Source organism: Sphaerodactylus townsendi, linkage group LG01, assembly GCF_021028975.2.
Source record: "Sphaerodactylus townsendi isolate TG3544 linkage group LG01, MPM_Stown_v2.3, whole genome shotgun sequence".
NCBI lineage: Eukaryota > Metazoa > Chordata > Lepidosauria > Squamata > Sphaerodactylidae > Sphaerodactylus > Sphaerodactylus townsendi.
Window position 1 is genome coordinate 123537021 of NC_059425.1, and position 26660 is coordinate 123563680.

Sequence of the window (26660 nt, forward strand, 5' to 3'; positions counted from 1 at the left end):
CGTATATATACCTCCTTTGTAAGTACCTGTGTCAGGAGCCTAGATTCTGTGGCTCTAATCCTTGGAACACTTTCCTGGAAGTAAGTTCCACTCAATAAAATAAGATTTACTTCTGAGAAGACCTGCTTAGGATAAAATGGCATGAGAACAATGTAATCTTGTTTGGGAAATCATTTTGGAAAAATGGTGGAGTATAAATTAAATAAGTAAATAGTTTCCTTAGAAACTGAAATTTCTACAAGGTTGCATCAACAATATAATTTGAGCTGTCACTAACATGGTTTGCAACAAGTACACATGATTATTAGTTTGAGGCTAAACTTTGAAATAAATATAAAATACAGCCTCTTTTAGGACTGCTTCTGCTATTCACCAGAAAATCACATATATCCAGTGGAAAATCTGATTTATTATTTTTATACAACAGCAGTCTTTTATCTCACCTTGCAACAAATTTTTAATATGGTATTTTTGGTGGGGGACTCAGAAGCCCTGTAGCTGATTGAAATACTTCCTGAAATAGCTCTTTTGCTTGTAGCTAATAAAAAAGGACAGCAATTCTAAGCAGGTCTACTCAGAAATCAGTCCTACTTTACTCAGTAGGGCTTACTATCACAAAAGTGTTTTTAGGATTGAGTCTTTATTTTAAGATCTACTTCTTAAAAATGCATTTAAAAATAGCTGGTTAAACATATAACTGTTTCTTTGTTTGGACAAACATTAGAAAAACTCTGGCCCTTTCCACATGAACCTTTTAAAACATTTTGAGGCAGGAAATAAAATATTTCTTCTGTGAAGTTTTCATAAAACAATTCTCTGGTTGGGGTGTTGTGTGGTTTCTGGGCTGTACGGCCGTGTTCTAGTAGCATTTTCTCCTGACATTTCACCTGCATCTGTGGCTGGCATCTTCAGAGGATCTGATGGTAGTAAAGCAAGTGGAGTATATATACCTGTGGAATGTCCAGGGTAAGAGAAAGAACCATTTGCCTGTTAACAAGTCTAAAGGGTGTAATTGGCAAGCTTGATTTGCATGTGTTGGGTGGGATCCACTCATTTAGCATGTGAATAACCATGAAGATAGCATAATCAATTAGTGATGGCATCTGCCAACCACAGATGCAGGCGAAACGTCAGGAGAAAATGTTACTAGAACATGGTCATACAGCCCCAAAACCACACAACACTCTAGTGATTCCGGCCATGAAAGCCCTCGACAAATTCTCTGGTTGAAACTTTTTCAAAATGTCTTCACTTACTGTGTGATCTATTGATTATGGCCCCTTCTGCACAGTAAATGTATAACAGGCTGCAGTCAGGATAAATGAACCTGTTTTCCTGTTTTCACGCTCACATGCATCCAAGCAGGCAGTGATTGGAGCCCACAGAAACAATCTGGGTTGCTGTCACGCCTTCACACAGACACGTCTATTTTTAAAAATTACTTTCCACACATGCATAGCTACGCAGGCATGCACGAATGAACCCCCACAGCCATGTCAATGTTCCATGACAGGACCATCTGCATCTGTGGAGCTACACAGAAGCAAGCCGCAAAATTGAAAAAAGGAAAACGGAGGCAAGTGAAGTGCCTCATGTCTGGCTGTTTGCTCATGAATGGCTGCAACCCAGGATTTTTGAAAAGGATTGCTTGTTTAATGATTTTCAAAAAACCCTGTTTGGGGAAAACAGCATGGGGCAGAAAGAAAGAAAGAAAGAAAGAAAGAAAGAAAGAAAGAAAGAAAGAAAGAAAGAAAGAAAGAAAGAAAGAAAGAAAGAAAGAAAGAAAGAAAGAAAGAAAGAAAGAAAGAAAAAAAAAAAGAAAGAAAGAAAGAAAGAAAGAAAAAAAGAAAGAAAGAAAGAAAGAAAGAAAGAAAGAAAGAAAGAAAGAAAGAAAGAAAGAAAGAAAGAAAGAAAAAGAAAGAAAGAAAGAAAGTTAGTTAATGTAATGGCATTCAGGAATTGTTTTGAGGTGAGTGCAAACATATATCATTGTAAAGGAGAAATTAAAAACATTTTAGATACATTTTAGGGGATTTGTGCAGAAAGGGTCTCTGTAAATTGGTTTGCCACACTTAAAGAATGAATGAATGAATGAATGAATGAATGAATGAATGAATGAATGAATGAATGAATGAATGAATGAAGTGATGAAATAGACATGTAACTAGCAAGTTTAAGTAACACTTGCATGCAGGAATGCAGATCTCTAAAAAGTAATGCCAGACACGGTTGATAGTCATGCAATATTTGTATGTCTATATGTAGATTTCTTCCAAGTCTCTTCCCCAAAAAGTGATGACTGATTTTTACAGATAGGTTTTTAGTGTCATCAATTATATTTATAAATTATATTTCTAACAGAAAAGCTGTATAAAGTGTGATAGACTTCTGGTATCAATTGAATATGCAATTGCTTACCCAAGCTTCTTATTGTTTATTATTTTTATTGTTTATATTATTTTTAATTGCTTGTTAGTAGCCTCAAGCATTTTTGATGGGGAGAGCAGAATAGAAATGGATTAAAATAAACACACAAATGCAAACATGTAGTATGACTGAAAGCTGACATGTGGATAGAAGTTCTCAATTATACTTGAAAATAAGCTACAAAAGGTACTTGCCAAAGATAAAGCATTAGTTGAGTCATGAAAGCTACAGGGCACAATATATATATTTTTAAAAGGTTGATTGATCTTTCAGAAAGTAGAAGCACCACAAGGAGGGTCAGGAAGATCATAAGATAGAAACAAATGAATTTGTAGATGATATTATGAAATGAAGAACAATGTTATTCTCTGATGAAAAGAGAGCAGAATTTCAGAAGCTAATGTGACAAGACAACAGAAGGAAGGCTGGCAGGCTGAGGTGGCTCATTTCAAGCAGCCTGTTTTGGAGGGCCTTTGCAGGGCACCACATTTTCAGTTATTTCATTTAATATTTCTACCTCCATGGGGAAACATTTTGGGACTTTTGCCTCAGAAACCAAAATACCTTGAGCTCTCCCTATGGCACAAGAGCAAAGAAAACAAAAAGAATAAATGTGACTGAACCTTGTCAGCTCAAAAATAGACCACTTATTTTTATCCATAATAACATCATCAAATAGTGCTACCAAATCTCAGATAGTCTCTGTAAGAGGCACTGTAATACCTGCAACCAAAAACTGAAATGTCTGTTCACAGGTTCTTGTGGTAGGATGAGTACCAGTGAAAAGTTTGCTGTAGCACAGAATTACTAGTAGCAAGAAGCTCCGAGAATCTAGGAAGTCACCAGTTCAAATCTTCTCTCAGCCATGAACTTACCAGGTGCCTTTAGACTATTCTTTCAGTCCATCACCCTTAGTATTAGGGAGACAGTAATCACTATAATAACCACCTCTTAAGTGTTTGCAATTCTTAGTTTAATAATGCATATGAAATGTTTCCATCTTTCCTTTTCTGCAAAGGACATACACTGGATTCCTAAGTAGTTCTCCCATCTAGATATTGACTAGACCCATATCTGCTCGGCTTCAACAACACTATTTATCAAGTGCTTTTACAGCCCTTAACATTGTAAAAAAGTAATAAAAGTCACTCGTTCCTCTCTTTCAAAAAGTTTTCTGTTATCCAATATTAACAGTAAAAGGACATGCCATCATACAGTTTAAACAATAGTTTATAACATCATCAGTATTATCATAATATCAACACAATAGTCCCAAAATAAATTAGTTGGACTTCAAATGTGCTTAATAATCCACACCATCAATCATTCCCTTCTGTTCATTCCAATTTGAGATATGACAAGCATCTAATAATGCCCACCAGGCCATAACAGAGAGATCTATAATCCTATATGCTTGGTGATCCCAAATGCATTAAATGGTCTCTCAGAACAAAGCTGAATATCACCCATTTGAACAGCAATCTGTACTTGATCTTTTGTGATCGTGCACTGAAGGCTCTGAAAGAATTGAGTTAACAGATATGATTGTGAGGATGTAATATTTAACTGCTCCAGCTGTAACTAGTGTTAAGCATTTATTTGGCACCAACTGTATACCAGTTCTCTGTGAAACACTGATATTATCTTCTCCTTCCACAAAAGATTTAATATGAACAAAATGAGCAAGTTAATAGGAAGGATAAATTTGAACTGCCACATGTCAGACAGATGAAGTTTGGATATTAGAAGATATACTTGTAGAATAATTTGGGGTGCTGAAAAATAATGAAATGATTTAATAAGTACAGAGGAGGGCCCTCTAATTACTTATAGGGGAAAGCATGAGGTAAAGTATATAGACCAGAAAAAGAGGAAGAGACAAAGGACATGATCTTATACATAGCGGAGAGAGCAAGGTGCTATTAAAGCTCCTTCCCATGACTCCAGGACACTGTGGCCAAATCCCCATGGGGAAAATCATCCTGGGATTGGACCAGGACCATACTTTTTGATCCCGGTCTGTCCCTCCCTACGGCTGCTGAGGTCTCAATTTGAAACCGGGATCAGTCCGGGATCAGCTCTGCGGCTCTTTTGCTCATTGTTCCCAATTGACTGTTGCTTTAGGTCAGGAGCATGAATAGGCATTTCCCTTTTTTTGTTTTTTTCCCGTAATGGCTATGTAACTACGTCGTCACAAACTTTGTAGACAAGAACACCACACAAACATGCGGCTATTAGTTGCATGGTCATAGCTTCATATACAAGAAGATTTTTTTAAAAAAAGGTGTGTTCCTGCTCACTTTGAGTCTTCCATTCTGTGCATGCCCAGGCAACTGTGCTGTGATTGGCTGACAGTATGAACAGAGACTCAGGGCGGGAAAATGATTCCACATGATACCGGGCTCATCCCAGGATCACCAGAAAAGATGTACCTTTCTGGCTGTTTCTGAAAATCCCTGGATGAGGGGCAGGGGTGTACCTAGGCAAACTGGCGCCCGGGGACAAACCCTGAGTTTGGTGCGCTCCCCGGCTCCAGCTGTATGGAGTGCCCCTTTCCTCCCCAATTCACCATGAAGCTATGACAATGGGATTTTTTTGTACCCAGCTCACAAAACACCTCCCTTCCACTCTCCCAGCAAAACATACATGGCTCTCTCCCCACCAACTCTTTTCCTAATTTCCTAATCACAACAACCCTATGAGGTAGGTTGTTAGCCTGAGAAACAACTCCAAGCCAGTGCAAGTGGGTATTAAGCATGTAAATCTCTCTCAAATCACCTCCAGCAAAACATTTACCAAACAAATGTCAGCATCATCTCTCACAAAACACCTCCAGTGAAATCCACCTCCAAACAGCATCACTTTCAATGGTGTTTAAACTAGGGAGCTCAGATTCTTCTTTTAAATCTACCTTAAAGGGAGAATCTGGGGTCCCCGGTTAAAACAAAATTGAAAGTGATGCTGTTTGGGGGTGGATTCCACTGGAGGTGTTTTGTGAGAGAGGAAACTAGCGGCACCATGATTTCAGGGCGTCATCCAGAGACTGCCCTGATGATACCACCTGAGTTTGGCGATGTTTGGTTCAGGGGCAGCAAAGTTATGGACACCCAAATGGAATGCCCCCATCCCCATTGTTTTCAATGGGAGCTAACCTGAGATGGGGGCTACCCTCTCCATGTCTGAGGACCATAACTTTGGTCCCCCCCCCTTCTGAACATAACTTCACCAAACTTGGGCTGCATCATAAGAATAGCTTAATGGCTTAGATGATACCCCTTGAAATTTCCTTTGGTGTCCCTAGCTTTTAAAAAAATGGGCTGTACAACTCCTTCCTGGCACCCCAAGAGAATTTGCCCAAGATTCTTTTGTTTTGGCAGTTGACTTTGTCTCATTGCTTAGCTAATGAGGAATTTCCTGAGGCAGGCTGGCACATTTTAAATGGGGGCCCATAAAATCTGAACCCTCCAGAAGCAAAGGTCTCCAAACCTGGATGATATTACTCAGGAGGGGCCTTCCTGGAGCCAATCCCTGAAAGTCTGGTGCCTCTATCTTCAACAATGTGCAGCCTGCCCACTACCACATCCTTCAGGAAATTCCCCATTGGCTACAATGGAGCAAAGTCACTGCAAAACTAAGAATCTTTGGGCAAATTTCTTGGGGTGCTCTGGAAGGGTGGGTATTTTTAAAAGCTCAGTGACATCTAAGAATTTTCAGGGTATCATCTGTTAACTATTCTTATGATGTCACCCAAGTTTGGTGAAGTTATGTTCAGGGGGACCAAAGTTATGGTCCCTCAAATGGGTAGCCCCCATCTCCGGTTAGCTCCCATTGAAAACAATGGGGATGGGGGCACCCCCTTTGGGGGTCCATAACTTTGCTGCCCCTGAACCAAACATTGCCAAACTCAGGTGGTATCATCAGGACAGTCTCTGGATGGTACCCTGAAATTTTGGTGTTGCTAGCCTTAAAAATGCGCCCCCTGCAGGCTGGAACGTGAAAAAACACTTTAAAACTTTAAAAACACACAAACGACCCTGAAATGTTGGCGCCCCCCATGTGACTAAATGGGGGCGCCCGGGGACATAGGGTACCCCCTGTCCCTAGGCAGGAACGCCACTGATGAGGGGGGTATCGTAGGGCAGAGCAGGGCCGGGACTGAGCCAAATTTGACCAGGAGCCATGGGAAGTTCTCCATTGTTCTGGGACACATACCGGGGCTATCCCAGGATGATTTTCCCCATGAGAAGCCCTACCAGCACATGAGAAGGGAGTCATAGCCAAAGTAAGGAAAGTAGGAGGCATAATATGTAACAGAGTGAAAGAAAGTAAATGAGAACATCTGCAGAGAGTATATATTTGAGGAAGGTAGTTGAGAAAGATTTTGCTACCAGCAGTTGAATACATGGGCGTGAGATTGTTTCTCTTCTAATTACTTGTAGACGGGGCATAGCCAGAAGCACAACCCCTTGAGTGTGACGAAAATGTCTCTGGGCCCTTGACTCTTAGCCCATAACTCACAACCTGAGGCCTGTGTCATACAGCTTCGCAGATCAGGACCAGTTCAGAATATGTTTCCTCTATTTGTTTTGCTTATATATTGTTTAAATTGGCTGCAGTAATTCTATGTTGATATTTGCCAAAGTCCCAAAGGGACTTTGAGGAGAAAAATGGCACAGAAATGCTCAAATAAAATAATCCATGATAATGGAAGGAAAAACTAAGACTAAAGTGGAGCTATGGGAAGCATTGGAAGTTATTAACATAAAGTAGTGATGGCGAACCTTTTTGAGACCGAGTGCCCAAATTGCAACCCAAACCCCACTTATTTATCGCAAAGTGCAAACCTGGCAATTTAACCTGAATGCTGAGGTTTTACTTTAGAAAAAAACATTTGGCTCCCTCTTCCTCTGCCCCATCCTCTCGAGCAGGGGCCAGCCTGCTCTAGCCTCCAGCAAGTCCTGCGCGCACCGCTATGTGCCTCTCTAGCATCTCTGCCTCCTCTGCGCCCCCCCCCCTCGGGCAGCAGCCACCTGAAGCACAGGCACCAGGCCCGCCAGCCGAGTCCTCCCTGCTCACTGTGGTGCACACGCATCGTGCTCAGTGGCCCAGGCCAGCCTAGATGTCTGTGTGTGAGAGGTGATTTTCCACCCCCACATGACTAACTCTGTGTGCGCATGCCCACAGAGAGGGCTCCGAGTGCCACCTCTGGCACCCGTGCCATAGGTTCGCCATCACTGACATAAAGGCATCGATAGAAGTTCTCTTCTCATTAATAATTTTAAATAATTCTAGAGAACCAAGTTCAGAGACAAAGCAAAAGGAAAACAAAGTTCAGGCACTGCAAAGTTTGTATACAAACTTTAGCACATCTGAAATAATAGCAGAAGTAAAAAAAAAAAGTTTACTTCTGAGCACATGCCAGATACATTTTCCTTATCACTGAGTGATCATTGCCTGCTCAATCCTTTATTAGGGATATGGAACTGTAGGGAAGAATCAGTTCTCTCACCTGTCTTTTCAGAAATCAAGATCTGAAAAGGTGAGAAAAATTAGGAAAGTAATGAACCAAGGAACAAATTCATTTACCCTGTAGGGATTGGTGGAGCGTGAAGAAAAGAGCCATCAAAGGAGACTGAGGAGTAACTGGAGATAGAGAAAGGTGTCTGGAGAAGCCAGTATACCAGAAGACAATGAAATAAGTCAAGGAGTATAATATGAAGTGTCAACCATCAAAGCAGAGAGATTAAGTATGAGCTCTGAGAGAAGGCAAAGAAAAATATTTGGAACACCTAGTGAGAACAGTAGCAGTTGAATGGAACAGATGAAAATCAGACTGCATAGGGCAAAAATAAATCAATAACACAGAAAAGAAACAAAAGTAACAAGCAACAAAAATGAAGGAGGGGTGAAGGAAAGGGATAAAACAGAATGTCAAGAGAGCTATTTTTAAAGTTAGGATAGATTTGATTATTCAAAAGCAGAAACAGAAAACAATGGATTGAGAAAAGCTAAGACAGCTTCAAAATGCAATACAGTCAAGAGATACAGGAACTATTCAGGGAAAACATACAGAACGCTCAAATGATAGCTACAACTGCCATCTCTGAAGAGAACAGAAAATGGTATGTTTGCTATTCTGGCTCTTACCTTTCTTAATACTTTGACAACTAGAAAGCACTACATTTTTGCTTTGTTTTCACATTGTGCTGGGATTCCAAAGATTCAGATAAAATCAAATAGTTAAAGTGAGAAAATAATTAAACTCAGGATCCTGGAATACTTGCCCTGAAAGCAGGTGATTGTTTGCGTGCTATCCATTATTTTTGACAAAGAAACAAACTTCAAAATACTTCAGTGCACAAATCAATCTCAGGAGCTCCTAATGGGGTGATGCTAAATATCTATAATTCACTAGGCATTATTATATTGCACATTTTATTCGTTCATGTAATGCATAGAGACAGATACAATCAGGTTGTTGCAAAGACTCTTATGACATTATTTTGTATATAAAAGACATGGTATGTGAAAGGAGACTTGAAGATATATCTCTTGAAAAAAATTCTACTGTCATTTTATACTTTGGTGTCAAAATAAAAAAAAATTATACATTTTCAAGTCTCCTTTTATATACCAAGTATCTTTTATTTTATGAGACCAAGGCATAAAATGACAACAGAAAGGTTTTCGTTGACATCATTCTGTACACAGAATTCATTTTCCAATAATATTATCATGTAGGGAATTTAGGATTTGACCTTGACTGTATATTTCCCCTATTTGTTAAAGGTACATATCACACCACTATGTTTCTCTTCATATCTGGACAGGCTTTCCCCTGCTAGGACTCAAGGGATGAAAACAGGCAAATGCAAGCAGGAAACACAAAAGAGACAACTCTGATAAGACTGGTTTTCTGATAGTTTTGTTAGTAAATGCTTACTTCAAATTTTAATAGAAGATAAAGGGATCTTTTTATTTCCTTGCATGAGCAATGCACCCTGTACACAAACACATGTACCTCAAGCTAATAAAATAAATTAAAACTGTACATCCATGATCTGATCTCATTATTTGCGTTTCTTGATATCATGTGAGATTTTGAAATTTTAGGCCATTGCTGTTAATTAATACATACACAGCCTTCTATAAGCATGCTAAAATCACATTAATTTTATAACAGATCCATCCAGCTAAATACCCAAGAGGAGGGAATGATGTTTCTCATATAGGTCAATTCAATTGTCCTTTAATTTCAGGACATCTGTGAAAAATGTAAATTATTGTATATTACATGTTTTATTTAAACTTTCTATATATCTCTTTGCTATTCAAAAGTTGAGGATTTATTTTCATAGAAAAGCTGAAAATGTATCTGACATTTTTCTATAGTTGGAGCCATTGACTCTAATTGTCATGTTTTGACTCTAATTGTCATTGACTCTAATTGTCATGTTTTAAATATGCAAAAATACTCTAATGTAAGTATTTTTAATTACTTTGCCACAAAACCATAACTGATGGAGGCATCAGTAATGAAGCCCATTTTAGTCACAAATTTCTTATTAAGGTAAGAAGGTAGGTAGGTAAATAAGTTGATAGGTAGGTAAATAAGTTGATAGACAGTAAAAAATGCACACAGAAACCATGAAATTATAAAACAGATAAATTGAGAAAGAATGTACATGTATACACAAATTCAGCACAATTGTTTAGGAAAATGTCCAGAACAATCTGCAATATCTGATCTCATTATTTATTCATTTTAATGTGCTTGGTATGGTTCAAAGCATTTTCTCCCATTCCTTGATAGCTGGAGTTAAATTTGTGACCATCTATATTAATTAATACAAATAAATTCTACTGAAATTAATAGGAGTTCTTTGGAGTAAACTGGATTGTGATTTTGTCATTTTTTATTTTTAATGGAATTATACAGTGAACAGGAAAGTTTTCTGCCTGAATGTATTTAGATAAGAAAAATGAATTTGTTATTAAAATGGAATAGCAAATCCTGAAAATGCGTTTATTTGCGTCTCGAATATGAACTTTATACCATAATATATGCTGACCAAGCTGTAATGTTTTCCTTCCTACAAACCAATATGAAAATCAGTTTTATTTTTCTATTGAGCACAAACCTTAGAAGACAATAGCATAGTCACAAACAAAACAAAACATTTCAGATTTTTTCTCTGAATTTTATTGAAATTTAATATAGATAAAAATGCAATTGTGTAGTTTTTAGATACAGTGTTGTAGCAAGTTAAAAGTTGTTTCAGCTGTCATGCACATTAGGCTGCTGATAAAAATGAAACCTGATAGAAGGCATAATAAAACAACAAACATAATTTTCCAGTTGTCTTAAAACTGAGCAGCTAGTAACGTTTTTATATGGCACAGGATAAACTAGCTGTTCAGCTTCTCCATCATTATTGAACAAGTGTATGACTCTATCAAGCAACAAATCTTTAAAGAAATCTTTGTGATGAAGCGATTTTACTATTCATTCATAGTGCCTTGTATTTGTGGTGCTTAAAATAGACACTTGTACCCAGTGGCTTTTTACTACTAGAAGGAGGGTGGGGAGAGGGAATAACATAAGCGCCAGCCTTTTTCTTACTCCTAGCAAATGGTAGCAATTCAATCCAACACTGGCTGAAATCTGAGTAGGTCACTGTACACCATGATAAAATTCCCTAATCCCTGAGCCAAAGTTCCCTGAGGGGGCCCTCCTACTAGTCCTTCACTTTCCAAGCTGACTTTTCCATTCCCCCCCCCCCACACACACACACACCTTCCCTCTCTTATTTCCCTCCCCTTCATCTCTTTCATTTCCCCCTACCTTACAGCCTTGATATCTGATCTGCTGCTAGGACTCAGGTTACAGTTTTTACAGCTTAGGCTGTCTATTGCTGTATACATTCCTTTCTTTCTGCTCTGTCGTGATTACTTACCAGAGCTTATTTTACACAGGTCCAGATGAAAGCAGTTCAGATGAAGGGAAGCAGTCGGACTGTTTGAACAGTTCAGATAGGTACCTACACAAGGGCACATTGTGTTCTTGATAACTTTTTGTTGCATGTGTTTTATACAGTGTAACTAGTGTGTTATGTTACTTTATTCTTCAACTGTGCGGTCAGAAGGAAATCTCTCAGACATTATACTCAAACACACAAACACATCTTTTCAGCAAATAAAGAAGTATTACTGGAAGGGAAAGTAACCCCTTTCCATATTTGGCAGCCAGGTCAAATAAAGATGCAAAATTGTATAAATCTTTAGTTAGATTGTTATGGCAAACCCAGCAATCCTATTAAAAATGTGATCCCCAGCCTTAATAAGATCACTTGCTCTGGTATGTGGTCTAGGCTGCCTGAAAACTCCTGTTGTTATTCACCTTGCAAACCCCCAACACCATCAAAAGAAACCCCTGCAAACACTGTCTCCAAAACTACATCAGTCTACAACCTTGAATTCAATTACACATATTGCCAATTTATTTATTTTTCTTAAAGCTGTTAAACCACTAGCAGAGTTTAAGGAAAGGGGAAACTTCTTTGCATTAACACTAATGCTCAACACCATAAATGTAGGGGTTTTTTTCTGAATAAATTTTCCTCCTTTCACACACACAGTGTTGTTTTTGTTTCTTCCTCGCCATTTCAGACAAACATCTGTTATACTGCAGAAGAACAACTATCTCCCAAACCGCCAAGTGTGCCTGCAGCCAAAGTAAACAAAACAAACCCAGAGGATCCAGCACAGTCAGCCTTTATATCCAGCCAGGATAATATTTCACATGTTTTGATTAAAATTAGCTAATTTGTAATCCTAGAACCTATGAAACTTAAAAACTGCAGTCCACATAGATCACATGAAGCAGTGTCTTAAAGGGACAATGCACAATGGGGCAGAGCTCCTTGCCCACTTCCCCCTCCCTTCATCCTCTCCCTTTCCAAAAAAAAAAAAATCAAACCCAAACATGATCTGGCTGGGCAATTGCTGTTAAACTAGAGAGCTTCACCCCAAGATAGTAAGTGTCATACATATCTTGAGGAAATAAAGCTGCTTGTTTTGGAATGTAGAAAGTCTAGAGGCTTAATAAATGTTATTGATATTTAGAACAGTTTGCTCTTAGACATAGCACCACCTTTGTTCAAATTTCCAGCCATCTGCAGATAGACACGTCCTCCGTACGAATGAAAAGAAGCTACACAAATTTAACACTTTCAGAATATTTACCTTAAACAAGGGTAGAATTTAAGAAATACGTATTTCCATTTAGTGTTATTTTGCAAGAACAATGAATATAATAGTCTTGGTGATGCTATTTGTATACACGCATGCTATCCCTGATATTTATGCATACAAAGCCCACATCTTGGACATTTCAGACTGACCACTAGAATCAAACCCACTATGAATGATCAGTCTACTGAATGTCATTTCATCCCTTATCCAAAACAGTTTTCATTATTTTGAATCAAAGCAAGTTCTCCTCAGCCCTGCAACACGTGTGAGGCACAGGAGGGAAAAACCCAGATGATAAGCATAAAATAAACACAGTCAATAAAGTAGGTGTGAAGATTAATAAAAATATGCAACAGAGAACCATTTCAACTCAGTCTATGACATGAGCATAAAAGAAGTCCTGAGCTGTATTTTTTGTACAACCGCTGCTATGCTAACATCTGGAAAGGCAGCCCACAGTATTACCTCTGGAACCCAGCTGGACTGGCACCATTTCCTGTTTGGACACTGGCTTTTTCTCCTATATCTCCAATCCCAACAAACAAACCTATATTATGTTCTACACATATACAAACACATGCACATGCACACTGCTAGGACAACTCTCTTTCAACACAATATTTTGTTCGTTTGATTAACCGTCAAGTGAAGCATGGAAAACAGATGAAGGAACAGGAAAGAAAAAGAACAGACAAGAGAGTCTCTGTCTAAGCACAAGAATGATGTGCAGTTCAGACCATAACATTTCACTTTGACAATTTAATTACACAGTTGCAGCTGGCTCCTGGAAGGAGTGGGGGGAGTACCTAAAAGACTTCCCTTCTTTTCTTAACTTTAACGGTTTCAGGGTTATTTGGCAAAATTCGACATAGAAAAGTCATCCCCGAAACTCCTGGGAAGAAAAACAACCAAGAGTTTTCTTTTAAAAATAATCATAAATCAAAGCTGCTTAGTGAGCTGGCTTTATAGCTCATGAACTGGTCTCGGCTTTCAGTTCAGGAGGAGGAGTTCAGAGCCATTTAGTGCATTCTAGCTGTTTAAAATGTTTGGTTTTAAGACAAGAGGTTCTTTCTTTATGTAGGGTGGGTAAGAAGAAAGAGGTGCTGGCGGTTGTTTGCAAAGACCCCCCCCTCCCTCTGCTTCCCCCCCCCCTTTGGCATCACAGGGAGAGGGAGAGAGGCGCGCGCACATACCTTCATCTCTTCATTGATTTCCCTTTTCACGGGGTGAGCCGGTTTCCTGCTTCTTTTATTTTCTGGAGGTCTCCCTTCTTTCTCCATTTCTGCCATTTTTTGTGCGTGTGCGTGTGTATCTACTTTGGTGGAGATGAAATGGCTGCTGGTGTTATTTGGGGAGAGGTTGGGGGGAAGGTTGTGGCGAGGGAGGGAGGGAGGATGGGCGGCGGAGGCTTTCAGTGCTGGGCGAAGGCGTCAGCGAGTGTCAAAGGAGAAAGCGGCTCTGGGAGGACCGGGGATGCGGGCGGGCTGGACTGGACTGTGGGTTGCCCCGGCGAGTCAGCCATCTTCTGTCTCCCTGTCTGTCTGCATGAGGGAGCGCAAAAGACTTGCGTGTTGGTGAGGGAGAGGGAAGGGAGTGGGTGGCTGGGTGGCTGGGGGAGAGAAAGAGAGAAGCCAGACCAGCTCTTTGGCGGGGGGGAGGATGCCCCCCCTACTCAGGCGGCGGGCGGGGCTTCCACTGTCACCAAACCCCCCGCCTCTCCTTTTTTTTCTTGCTGCTGCTAAGGCTCAAATTCGAGGATTGGTGGGGGGAGACTTCTTATGCTCCACTTGTCATCATCCTCCCCCGCGGGGACTGTCGTCCATTGCAGAAAACACACTGATGCCACCCCACCCCCAGTTCATTTTTTTCTCTCACACACAGGCACACACAGGCACACACACTGGCGCTCACTGCTAGCCGAATGGCAAGTCAACGGCGGGTATTAATACATCCCCAAATCCCTCCTTCCCTCACTTAACTAGTTGGCTTCCAGATGTGTGTGTGCGCGCGAGAGAGAGAGGATAATTGGAAACGAGCACTGCTTCGGGCCAGAGAAGAAGCCTAGGGATGGCGACAGAAGGACTGTTTTTCTGGGAGCCAGCTAGAAATGGGTGGGGGAAAGAGCAGAGAGCCCCGGAGCAAGCGGCCAGGATGATGGAGGATGCTGCTGCACACAAGACTCTCCCACAGCTGCTCGCTTCCACCTTCAGGCAGAAAACGGCGCAAAGTGAGGCTGACTAGCTGCCCACGCCGCTCGGAGGGAAGCGCGCATAGCAGTCACATTGCAAGCGCTCCAGCTGGGGAGGAGTTTGACGTGTGCGTCGGGGTGGGCGGTGGTTTGGAGAGGCTGGCCCATTGAAGCCGGACTAGCGGTAGAGGAGAAACGAGTGACCGCGCAGAACCCCGAGGGTTTGGGTTGCTTGTTGTTTGACTTGTTTTGTTTTGCTTTTGGCAGGCAGAAATCTTAGGCGCGCACATATTGGAACCCCCGCTACACTTCTTCAGCTTTAGCGCGCCTGGCCCTCAGGAAATCCTTCGCTTGCCCCAGGAAGGAGAGAAAATCTCTTCCATTGTTGAATTTGAGCCATCAAGGCTTTGTTCTAGAACTTGCTTTCAACACCAATACTTTAATTCTGGGACATATGAAGAAGTGGGAAGAAAGTGCGTCTGAACGCGTGCGGAGCCGCCTTTGCCTGATTGGCCAAGTAATCACACACAGCAGGGCCTCATTGACGCGGTGTATTAAAAAGTGACATTGCCTTGGCATGTTCCTTGAACCTTTGTCTCTGTGATTACCCAGGTATGAGTTTCAAAAGCCACGAGATCAATCTTGTGTCCTGTTTCCATCTCCGTCTCCTCTGCCAACCTGCCCCCAAATAACTCGCGTTTGCACAAGGGAGGCGATCGCGCTGGTTTCCAAAGACTCCGAATGTAAAAGGCGTCCATTCCCATTTGCCACCCTCCCTGCCTTCTGTTTTCCTCTTCCTCTCCTTGCACATTCGATTATGTATCAATCCAGTTTAATTCTCTGTAAGATTGCTCTTATTTCCCTCTTTTATTTCTGGGGGAAGTGACAATGAATGGTGTGGTAGGAGTTACTAGAGAAACAAGGCACTGAATTATGGTACACAGTGAAGTGGGATACATTGATTATTCCCTGTTCTTGCTTTGCTACTCTCTGGCAGTTCATAATTGCCTGATACAATACAATATGGGGGTGTCCATTGTTCCATTAGTCAAAATTGTAATTGTAATGGAATTTGTCGTCATGATGGCAGTTGAGCTTAAAATTATACACTTAAAAATATAAAGATAGAGTGAGTTCTGTGTGGGTATGAGAAGGCTCTAAATAAAAAAATCTTTTTAGTCTGTCAAAGCTAAGTTCATTTTGTATGTTACAATGTCTGATTTGCATTTTGTTTCTTAGACTTAGAACATTGACATTTATGAGCTGAAGAAAGATCCTTTATGCTGGTTAGAAAGTGCCACATTTTACATTGTTAAGACTGCGACAAGGAACATGGAGATATTCCCTTTGGCTTTGCAGTTAGGGAAAAAATGCTGTTTTGATATTTAAAAGACATTTCAGGCAGAACTCTTCAACTCGTTTACTCCAGAGAGTCTCAAAAGTCCAATTAAATTCTGCAACATTTACTCCAGAAGTAAGCTGGGGCATATTATTTGAGAATTTCAGACTAACACCCTGCTGATCTCAAAAACAAGCAATTAAGTCTATAGATTTGAATATAACTTGTTTCCAAGTTTTCAGGGGATTGCCTTCTGACACACATCTAGTTATTATGTAGTGCTTTTAATTTGTAAAGTGTTTTACAGTTATTTGAATAATAATAGTTATGCTGAACTTTAAAGAGTTCAAAGCACTTCTCACAATCCTTTTAATAAATCTGTAAGGCAAGTCAGTATTTATACTCATAATATAGATGGCAAGGTGGGCAGAGACTTTATGATAGTATTTATTTATTAATCTCAAAGTTGGAAGGGACCATCAGGGTCATCGAGTCTATATATAAAATATAATATATTAGATCCTAACATGTAGCTATCTAATCAATACTATAAAACCTCTTACAACAAAGAACCCCCCCCACCTCTTGAGGGAGGTGTTCCAGTGTTGGATACACCTAATCATCAGGAAATTCTTAAAATTCAGACGAAACCTTCTTTGCTTTAGTTTACGTTCATTATTGTATTTATTTATTTTATTCAATTTGGTATACCGCCCCATCCCTGAAGGGCTCTTTCATCCTGTCTTCCAACATGACTGAAAACATATCCATCTCATCCTCCACATGGCATTCCCTTTAGCTATTGGAAAGTGGTATCATCTTCTAAGTAGTTGACAAAAGTCACCTGCTGAGTTCATGGTAAAGGGAGGTTTAAATAATGGACATGGCTGCAATATCAATATATCTACAATCACAGGTATATTGACATAACTGCAATTCAAAGGGCTTTAAAGCCATTTATCTTGAAACTACCGAGTGGGATGAGATCTGTGCCTTTAAGAGACAGTTGATGGGTGGAGTGAAGAGAACCAGGAAAAGTAGAGACCCATTGAGACTTCAGTAAGCATGCTGCACAGCAGGCAGTGAATGCCTCCTTGCATGTAAACAGATAAATGTGAGGAGACCACACTACAGCCCCATTGTGCAGCTAAGAGCCCCTATATTAGCAATCCATGCATAATGGCCCTGTGCCTCGAATTTCACCCTTAGTTTTGACTGAAGTTATATCAAAGGGAAAGAATCCCAGTAGGATTTATGGCTATCTATAACTAACATAGTTATAGCAAAAATATTATTCCTTTTGCTAGAATTTAAAAATAATACTACAGTAGCAATCAAGCAGATATATCTGGATGAAAGCCATATTAGTTTTACTTGGAGTAAATTTCCAAGTGAGTTATTTAAACCCAAATTCTAGACAGAATCCACTGTAAATTTTTATTAAACTTCAGTTCAAGTTCAATGAAACAGAATTTTTCCTGCACCAAAAACCAGCTCCAGAATTCAGATCCATGGAATACAAATGACATGGGGGTTTATAGCCCATTCAATCCAAAAACCAAAAGAGTTTAGCATGGCAACTAAGTCCTGTGATAGCATATCACAGAGATACAATGGATATCCTGAAGATATGTTGAGATATGAGATATGTTATGTACTTATGTTGTTGGCAAGACCTATAGGTGCCACACCAGTATAACCACTGTGCTGGCATAGAACTATATACCGTCCTTGAGCATGCAGTGTATGGAGAAGGAATTATGCAGCAAAATGTTATGCCACCAGACTTGCTAGTGTATATCAGATCAATTTCCTGGGACCCAGAAAAGGGGGGGGCTTCCACATACCTCCTACCCCTAAGCACTGGCACAACTTAGAATGACAGCAGCAAATCACATACATCCAGCGTCTACATAAACCCCCAGTCAAGACTCAGGTGTTGTGAATTTGTTGGCATTTCTTAATTTTTGTATAATTATTTTTAATATGGTCTTTTAAGGTAAACAGCCTTTGCTTTAGTTTCACTTTTCACTTGTTTTGTTGGTTGCTGACTAATTCTAGTTATGGCCTAGAAATTGCCAGACCGAACCTTGCTTATATTCTAATGATGTTCTGTTTTGGTACTGGGTGTTGTGGAGTTATTACAGAGCTCTAATAACACTACTTTCCCTACTTTTAGTTACTTTTCAAAGACACCCTCTTTCTGCTTATCATCTGCATGGGATTCCTTCCATCCTGATTTGAATAGCTATGTATGTATGTATGTTTGTATGTATTTATGTGTGTGTGTGTGTGTGCACGTGCGTATTTATTTATCTATCTGTGGTACTTATTACCCACCCATCACTGAAGTCCCTGCTATGTAGCCGACTCAAGAAGTACCAGGTGTTCACCCTCATTATGGCTACATTACAACCCTCATAACTAAAAAGTCCATTTCTCATGAAATATCTATCATATTGAGATGTTGAAAATTATATTTACATGTTGGATATGCCATACATAATAATACTGCATAATTTTCTTGGTTTAATCTGTAGCCACCAACAGTGCTCTTCCCCTACCCCAATAGTTAAGTGGAAACAAACCACATGGTGGTGGCAGATGGCCATGTACAAAGTTTCTGCATGATAATAGCTTACTGTGTAGAGGCGACTGCAAGGTTGCAGTTTCAAGTGTCCTTCATATTATACCATTTTGTGTGAACACATATACACATATTATGCCTAGTAATTAAAAAATTGTTTTGTTCCTCTTTAACAGGAACAGGGATTGTGTCTCTCTTTGCCGAATGCAGTGGTTTGTAATTAGAGTGTTATTATTATTGTTACTGTTATTATTGTGAAGTATTTAATAGTTTGTTTTCCAAAAGTGGGAAATAGAAGCTTTTAAATGTACTGTTAATATCCTGTTTCCACTAAGAACAAGACATTCATTCATGCAAAAAGCTTCCAGATCTGATCTTAAATTCATATGGAAGCTTTTAGGCTGCATTGATGTGACATGATCAGTGTCATTTAGAATGCACAGCAATTTGCATGCATAAAACAAAATATGCACACAAACTGAAAGTGTAAATAGGCTGAGGGGGGTTGTTAATAACTTTTCATTAAATATTCATTTTTTAAAAGTCATCCCAAGAGAGCAATGCACAAACCACTAATAGTAGTGTTCTGCATTGTAATGTTCATTTGGATGCATCCAATGACTCCTATATAGCTACAATACTAGTATGGGAAATATGTGTAAAATTCATTATTGCCTAATGATCCAAATCCAGATCAATTTAGTTTTGTTTAGTTCGGTTGAAATCAATGGAATAAATTAATTGTTCCAAGCTGAAAGCCAGAGATCAGCACAGCTATTTTTCAGACCCCAATAGGGTTCTAAGCTTGTGCTTCTCAAACAAGAGTCACCCATGCTGCATGCTAACTCCTTTTGAAACTAAGGGGCCTTTTAAAAATGTATCATTAATAGGCCACACCTCACCTTTCAAAAGCAAGTAGGGTTGATCAGAGAAAAAGAATTCCTCAGCCATGCCCAAGTAGCTCTTTGGATCTTGGCTCCCGGGACGCAATGTGCGTGGGGCAAGCCAGAGTTCTTTCCCTGGGTGCCAGTGGCCTGGGTTGAGCACTGGCTGCCCTCCCTCGCTGCAGCCACCGCAACTGACTGCTATAGTAGCTTGCAGAAAATTGTCCTCAACTAAATATGCAGGCAAGCAGCCAGAAAGACCCTGGGGGCGGGGTCAGAGCCTTGGAAATGAAACCCCTTCCCTGGCTATGTCCCTGCTTCCAGTCTTCTCTATTATTATTATTATTATTATTATTATTATTATTATTATTATTATTATTATTATTATTATTATTATTATTATTATTATTATTATCATTATCATTATTATCATTATCATTATTATTATTAGTAGTAATAATAATAATAATAATAATAATAATAATAATAATAATAATAATAAGCCAGCAATAGTGTCAGGCTGATAAACAGCCTACAGGAGGGCATTCAAGGGGTAGAAGCTGTATTTTGTACAATAGCACAGCAAAGGACAAGACAATAAAACAAAGGTGGACATAGCCCTGATTAAAAACAGCCTAGGAAACCTTAAGAACTATAAGCACCAGTAACTCTGCACAAAAAAATGAATAATAATAATAAAAGGCGAAAATTAAACCCCAGTGAAACTGATGGACAAACCCTTCCTGGGAGGAGGGGGGGTAGGCAGATGATTAAAATATATATAGCCAGTCGCTTAGGGGCAGGCAAAATTAATGCTCCATTCTGTGTAACCAATTGAAAACATAATCCAACTTAAAGAAAACTTTTTGGGCATTTCTTGGCCATGGCAGTGGAGGAAAGAGAGAGAAATATGGGCTATTCCCCTCCCACTACCTAAGCAACACCCAAAAAGTTTTCTTTAAGTTTAATTATGTTTAACTACACAGCTGAGTAGTGGCTGGGAGAAGACTACTTGGGGGAGCTAAATTGAGGCATGCTTGAGGTGGCAGGGTCCCAGTGTGGAAGACTGTCAGCAATCAGCAGCAATAAAGGCAAGAGGTCTCTGGGCAGTGCTGCCTGCTTCTGAGGCTCCCTCAGTGAAGAGAGGGTCCAGTTCCCCTCAGGATAGGAGAAGGGCCAGGGAGATGCCTCTCAGAGGCCACCTCCCTTTGCTGGAGCTGGATCAGAAGACATTCTGGAGTGCCTTGGGATGCCTGGGCCTGGCCAGCCATACACATCAGCTGGCCCACTACTACTCACTGCCAGGGAAAGAGAGGGAAAGAGTGAAAAGGTGGTGGGAAGAAACAGAAAGTTACAGGCATGAAGAAGAGAGAGAGTAAGAAAAGGGGGGGCAGGAGGGTGAAAGTGAGAGACAGAGAACATTAACACACTTGTCGTCTCCTTTGCATTGAGCAAATACCCCTTAGGGTTTGTGTCTTGGTTACACATGTAATCAAGACTCTTCAGAACTCGCCCAACTAGTTGAAAAGCTTTTCACAACTAGTTGAAAAGCTGCAGTTGTGAAATTATCAAAACCTAAACTATGTTTATTTTGCAATAGGGCACTGGACAAACAGGTCTCCATATGTGGGCGCCTGTGATAGTATGACTTGTTTGTTCCTCTGAGTGCGACATGCTGTGTAGCCAGGAAAATACTAGTTGTAGTAACAGGGAAACTATTAACAACAATTTACCATTAGGTTTACTTACAGCTTACACCTTTTTATTTTCTTTGTAGCCTATTTCATTTTTACTGGAGCAAATTATCTTGTGCAGGTGTAAACATGACAAATTTATATTGTAAATCCCTTTTTAGTGCTACCATTTCAGTGTAGTATGGCACAGCTACGTGGGCTTTTTCCCTTAACAATCTGTAGCCAGATAGTAAAAAAAGGCAATATGTCTGTGTATGTGCTTGCGTAGATCTTTTATGTGGATGGAGAAAGGAAATTCTTTGCCTTCCAGAATTTTAAGTGTGACTTGGAACATCTGTTATAGCTGGCAGCAGTGGTGGGCACTGATGTCCCCTGATATGCATTGGCCCAGAACATAGTACTCCAAACTGAATAGTGTCTCCAGTCACCCTAGAGCTTTGATCCTTTTGATGTGTGATAATCACCCTCTCTGCAATTGTTACATTTTTACAACAGACTTTCAAAAATAAGTCTTTATTTTACATTACTTGCCTAGTTAATTCACTCTTTATGCCAAGCAGCATCAAGATAATTCTGCTGAAAACTATAGCATCCTTTTTTTAATGATAGAATGATGAGAGAAGTCGACAACAACAAAAAGGAAAGAAAGAAGACAAATAGTAGTATGTCCTATTCAGTCCAACTATAAATATTGCAAGGGAACCCCATTCTTTTCTCCCTGGTGTTTCTAGGAAGAGAGATAATGCTTAGTATTAAACATCTGAGAGATTGGGCAAAGAAAATGTGGTGACCTCTTGTATTTGGAATTTACAGAACTTTATTCCCTGCTTTCTGCTTATATGCCTTTTCTGCCACCGTTGTGATTCTTTGCACAACATGTCTTGCTGTCAAATGCTACTTTTTCTTTTAATTTCCCCATTTCCCCCTCTGATTCTGGAAACTTTCTCCCTTCATGTTTCCTCTATTGTTTTCCCATACACTTTCCCCATTATGTTTTTTTTAATCCATTTCTGAGTCAGCTTCCCTTGAATATGTGACCATATTGTAACAATCTTTATATGTGTCCCACAAACACCTGGTCCTTATTCAGTCTCCCATGTAGTCACCTAATCTTCCCTTCAGACATTTTCTCCTCCCTCTCCACCACTGTTTTCACTTTTAAAAAAAAATATATTTGTCATATTGCTTTAGCAATGGAACATTACGTCATTGCTTACAGGACTCAGAACAGGTTGATTGTACATCGAGATTTATCGAATTTAAATCGAAGTAATTGGTATACAACATTAAGGAGAAAATGAATTGTGTCTATACTTGGGAGCAAGTGAAATTGACAAGGGAAGGTGCTTTTGCAAGAGGACAAAAGACTGCCACAGTAATGATCATGCTTTACTGCAACCCTAATTTGGCTTTTTTAAATGGAGCACTGTTTCAATACAGGTACTGCTGCCTGCTCCCAGTAGGGTTTTTTGGCTTTCATTTTGTGTGGGTAGTTCTCAGTGGTAGAAACGGAGGCTGAGACATTTTTGAATTGCTGCTTCAGTGTAACAGTGTAGTAACACTAGAATGCCTGTGCAAAAGAAAAAGGGAAAGGGTTGCATCTTAGGAGGTGTGGATACTAGCTGCATTAACACAGACAACCATTTGTTTGTTGGAAATAAAATTCGGCCTTATTAGCCCAAATTTATTTTGACAATATAACAACCATGAAGCTGGGCGAGCATAGCAGAGCACATCCTGGCCCCCAGGCAGCGACACTGAACTTGGTTATAGGGCAGCCCCGGCTGGCCCTCAGGCCACTCGGGCGAGGAATAGCACTGTTCGGCACATCCCCTACAAAGGAACGGGAACAGGAAGGTACTAGATTACCGCTTGGACGCTTGAAGCCAAATTGGCAGACGTAACCGGGTAAGGCCAGCTCTTGGCGCTGACCTAGCTTGCCGTGATCGAGTTTCCTCTACTCGCTACGCCGGACCTCATAAGGAGGCCCCCGCTGTGGGAAGGTCTGGCATGCAAGCTACTGCCTTACCCAATAGGATGTGCTCTTATGTGCACTGCCACCAAATGCTACTGCTGAAAATGTATTATTCCTCAGGGTGGTGGGAGTCATCCATGATGCCGAAGAACAAAACGCGCCCCAGGTATCACCCTGGCATTGCCGTTGCGGTGGGGGAGGGAGGAGTCATTTCGCTCCTTCCTCCCCCACCGCAACGGCAATGCCAGGGTGATACCTGGGGCGCGAAATGCCTCCTCCCTGTCGGCCAGTGGGGACCGGTGCGGGTACTGGCACGTGACAGGGGCCAGGCAAGTCTTTATAAGACTGAGCCCACTGGGGGATGTCCTTTTCGCAAGGCAGGAATGCGAAAGGAGGATGTCTTTTCTTCCAGTCCCTGTAGGCCTTGCAGAGAGCCAGGATCCCGGCCGCAGGTGGCTCAGCGGAGCTTATCGTACTGCAGCCTCGTGCCCCTTCCGCTTGCCAGTGGGGTGGTTTGGTGGAGTGGGAAATACGGCCAGGCCCATTTTTTTCATCGGTCTTCACCCCCCCGATCTCTTGCATTCCCCCGCTGCGGCCATGAGGCCAGGGACGTAGTTTAATTCTGCATCCTCCCAACTCCCCTGCTTACTACAGGGTTCTCAGGCTGATACAGCCTACCTCAGACCAGGCCAGCAGGGCAGCAGGTGGCGGGGAGGCCGGATTAGGCCATTCGGAGAGGTGGCGGCCATGCAGAGACAAACGCTTGTCCCGAGGTGGGCTGGCCAGGCACTGTACCTCCGCACTGATTTTGCTGCCTAGGGGATTAATTCCCAGCTACTGCAGCTTCTGGGGTTATCAGTAGATGGTGGTGAAAAATTTTGCAGTTCGGTACTTACTGACTTTATTTATTTATTTATTTATTTATTTATTTATTTATATTTATTATTTCATTTTTATACCGCCCTCCCCCGAAATCGGGGCGTTATACGCTTTCGACCATGAAACAAAGCCTGTTCCATTGGGCAGGTAAAATGCAGCGTTGTTGTCAAAACCGTTCAGGGCCGAAACAGATGGTATCCTTCTATTAAAACTCTTCTTAGAAAGAGGGACATTAGGTCTCAGAGTGTTTCTCAGGGCTCTTTGGGCACCTGCATAAGCAGCTGGTCTACAAAAGCGGAGTTCAAGAGCTCATTCGTCCTGGGCCTGCGGAACTCGTTAAGGTCCCGCAGTCGGACAGCTTCGGAGAGCATTACACCAGACAGGGGCGGGGCGCCGTAAAAGCCCTGGCCCTGGTGAAATGGCTGCATGCCACATCATAGAGGGGGCGGGGATGACCAAACAGATTGATACGCAGAGCGCAGGGACCGACGTGGGACATATGGGGCCAGACGGTCTCGCGGTAGAAGGATCCCAGGCAACGCAAGGCATTAAGGGTTCATCCAGTGCCTTGAGGCGGGTAAGAATTTCAAACTGCCGGAACCGGTGACTGCTGACACAACACGGGCATGATGCGATCTCACAAGGCGCGCCTGTGAGCGAAGGCAATGCCCTTTCCGGGATGCTGTACCTGTTCCAATTTCCGGATCAGGCGCAAGGGAAGGCTACGCGTAGAGCGAGTTGCAATACTCGTCGGGAGGTGACCGTTTATGGGACTTACACTCGTACGGCCGGATCATTGAGAGAGGAAGAATGGCTTCCGCAGAATTTCGGCGAAGATGGAAAAACGCAACCAGATTTGTATGGGCCACCTGGGGCTCCATTGAAAGAGACGAATCCAGGTGGACCCCCAGACTCACCGGAACTGAGGGGGTCGTTGCCAAGGAGACGCCCGCCCAGACGGGCGGCTGAAAATCCCCCGGCTCCCCCCCACGGCCTAGCCAAAGGATCTCCGACCTGGTGCTGGATTCGGCTTTAACCTGCTCTGCTACAACTAACCAGCAACACGCCTCCAAAGAAACCGTGCTGTACGAGCTTTGCCGAGGCTGATGACAACTCCCCCATCCATCGAGCACAAAGATGGCTGGGTGTCATCAGCATACTGATGACGGTAGTAGCCCAAAGCTCCGGACTAGGAAGGGATAGAAGACCGATGCGTCCTCAAAGAAAACCCGCAAACTGCTCCAACACCACTCCTCTCAATTACCTTCCACAAAACCGAAAGATTCGAAATGAAGGCGGTAATTCGCGGAATCACTAGAGTCCCATGCAATGGTCTTTTTAAGATTAGGCGGACCGCTGCCGCCATCAGCCCACCAGGAAAGATTTCTTCGCATAAAGGAATGGCCATTGGTAAATATTCAACAGGAATTAGGGTCGTAACTCCTCTCCTTGGCACGCTTTAAGCCAAGCCAAGAGGGGCACCGGATCAAGAAGAGGAACCAGAAAATAGTAAATCTAACAACAGTAGGGCTCTCTCTATCAGCAAGCTGACTGAAGAGCAGGGAAAACTGGGCCAAACAAAGATTGAAAGGCGTAAAGGGAGCCTCCGGCTTCAAATTGTCTGAATTAGCAGAAAGATTCTTCACAATGAACAGCAGCAGCTTTATCCTGCTAAAATAGCTCGCCATGCCTCACAGCTGGCCAGCCAAGTGATCATTTTTTGAACCCTCCTAAAATGGCCGGAATTCGAAAGCTGACCGATAATTATTAAATCGTTCACACTGGGTGAAAGCTAGAAGACTGGCGAATCTTGAGAGGAGGAGAAGAATACTCTCTTCGCCTCCTTCATCGCCATCTCATAGGCCTTCATAAACGTCCTATAAGATGTTCGCGCGGCCTCGTCACGAGACTTCCTCCACACTCGCTCTAGCCGTCTAAGCTCCCGTTTCAAACAGCGTTGAAGTCCCCCAAGACAATAAGTCTGGGAAACCGCAGTGCCCAGTCCGCCACCACCTCCAGCAGCCACGGCAGGCCGTCCCCTGGGGCACTAGGCGACCGGTACACCAGGAGGACAGCCAACCTCTCTGATTCCAACCACTCCAGGCCGACACACTCCATACCAGCGATCTCCAGGACAGGGATTGCCCTAAAAGGGATGGAATCACGGATGTTTTTGCTCATACGCCCCCCCCCCCCCTCCCTGGTACAATATTTTAGTGATGCGGTGGAGACACACGAAACCTGGTGGTGCGACCTCGCCTAAGGCAACGGTCTTGCCTTCTTGCACCCAGGTTTCGGTGACGTACATGCTCGGAATCCATCTATGAACTCTGAGAAAATCTCGGAGGGCTGCGGTCGCAGGTATTTATGGACCTGGCATTTTATCAGCACTAAGGACAAAGCCGAAGGTAAATAGCAAGCGGACCCCCGTCG

At 41.7% G+C, this 26660-nt stretch overlaps 1 protein-coding gene and 1 long non-coding RNA gene across 6 annotated transcripts in view; one reads left to right on the forward strand and one right to left on the reverse strand.

The window, feature by feature from the left end:
- LOC125430952 (sine oculis binding protein homolog) overlaps positions 1 to 14525 on the reverse strand; it is a 202671-nt gene extending 188146 nt beyond the window's left edge. Inside the window, exon 1 of one of the 5 annotated variants that reach the window (XR_007244261.1) lies at positions 13875 to 14521. Coding sequence is in view for 4 of the 5 variants with exons in the window: in XM_048493362.1 (XP_048349319.1) it covers positions 13875 to 13970 (96 nt within the window). In the remaining variant the exon portion in view is untranslated. Of the gene's footprint in view, positions 1 to 13874 lie in introns of all 5 variants that reach the window. The other 4 variants (XM_048493362.1, XM_048493369.1, XM_048493377.1 and 1 more) reach the window with 4 other exon arrangements.
- Positions 13746 to 16052, forward strand: LOC125430996. Its single transcript, XR_007244266.1, has 2 exons — positions 13746 to 13907; positions 15137 to 16052. It is a non-coding gene; the product is annotated as an uncharacterized LOC125430996 (long non-coding RNA).
- Positions 16053 to 26660: the final 10608 nt, after the last annotated feature.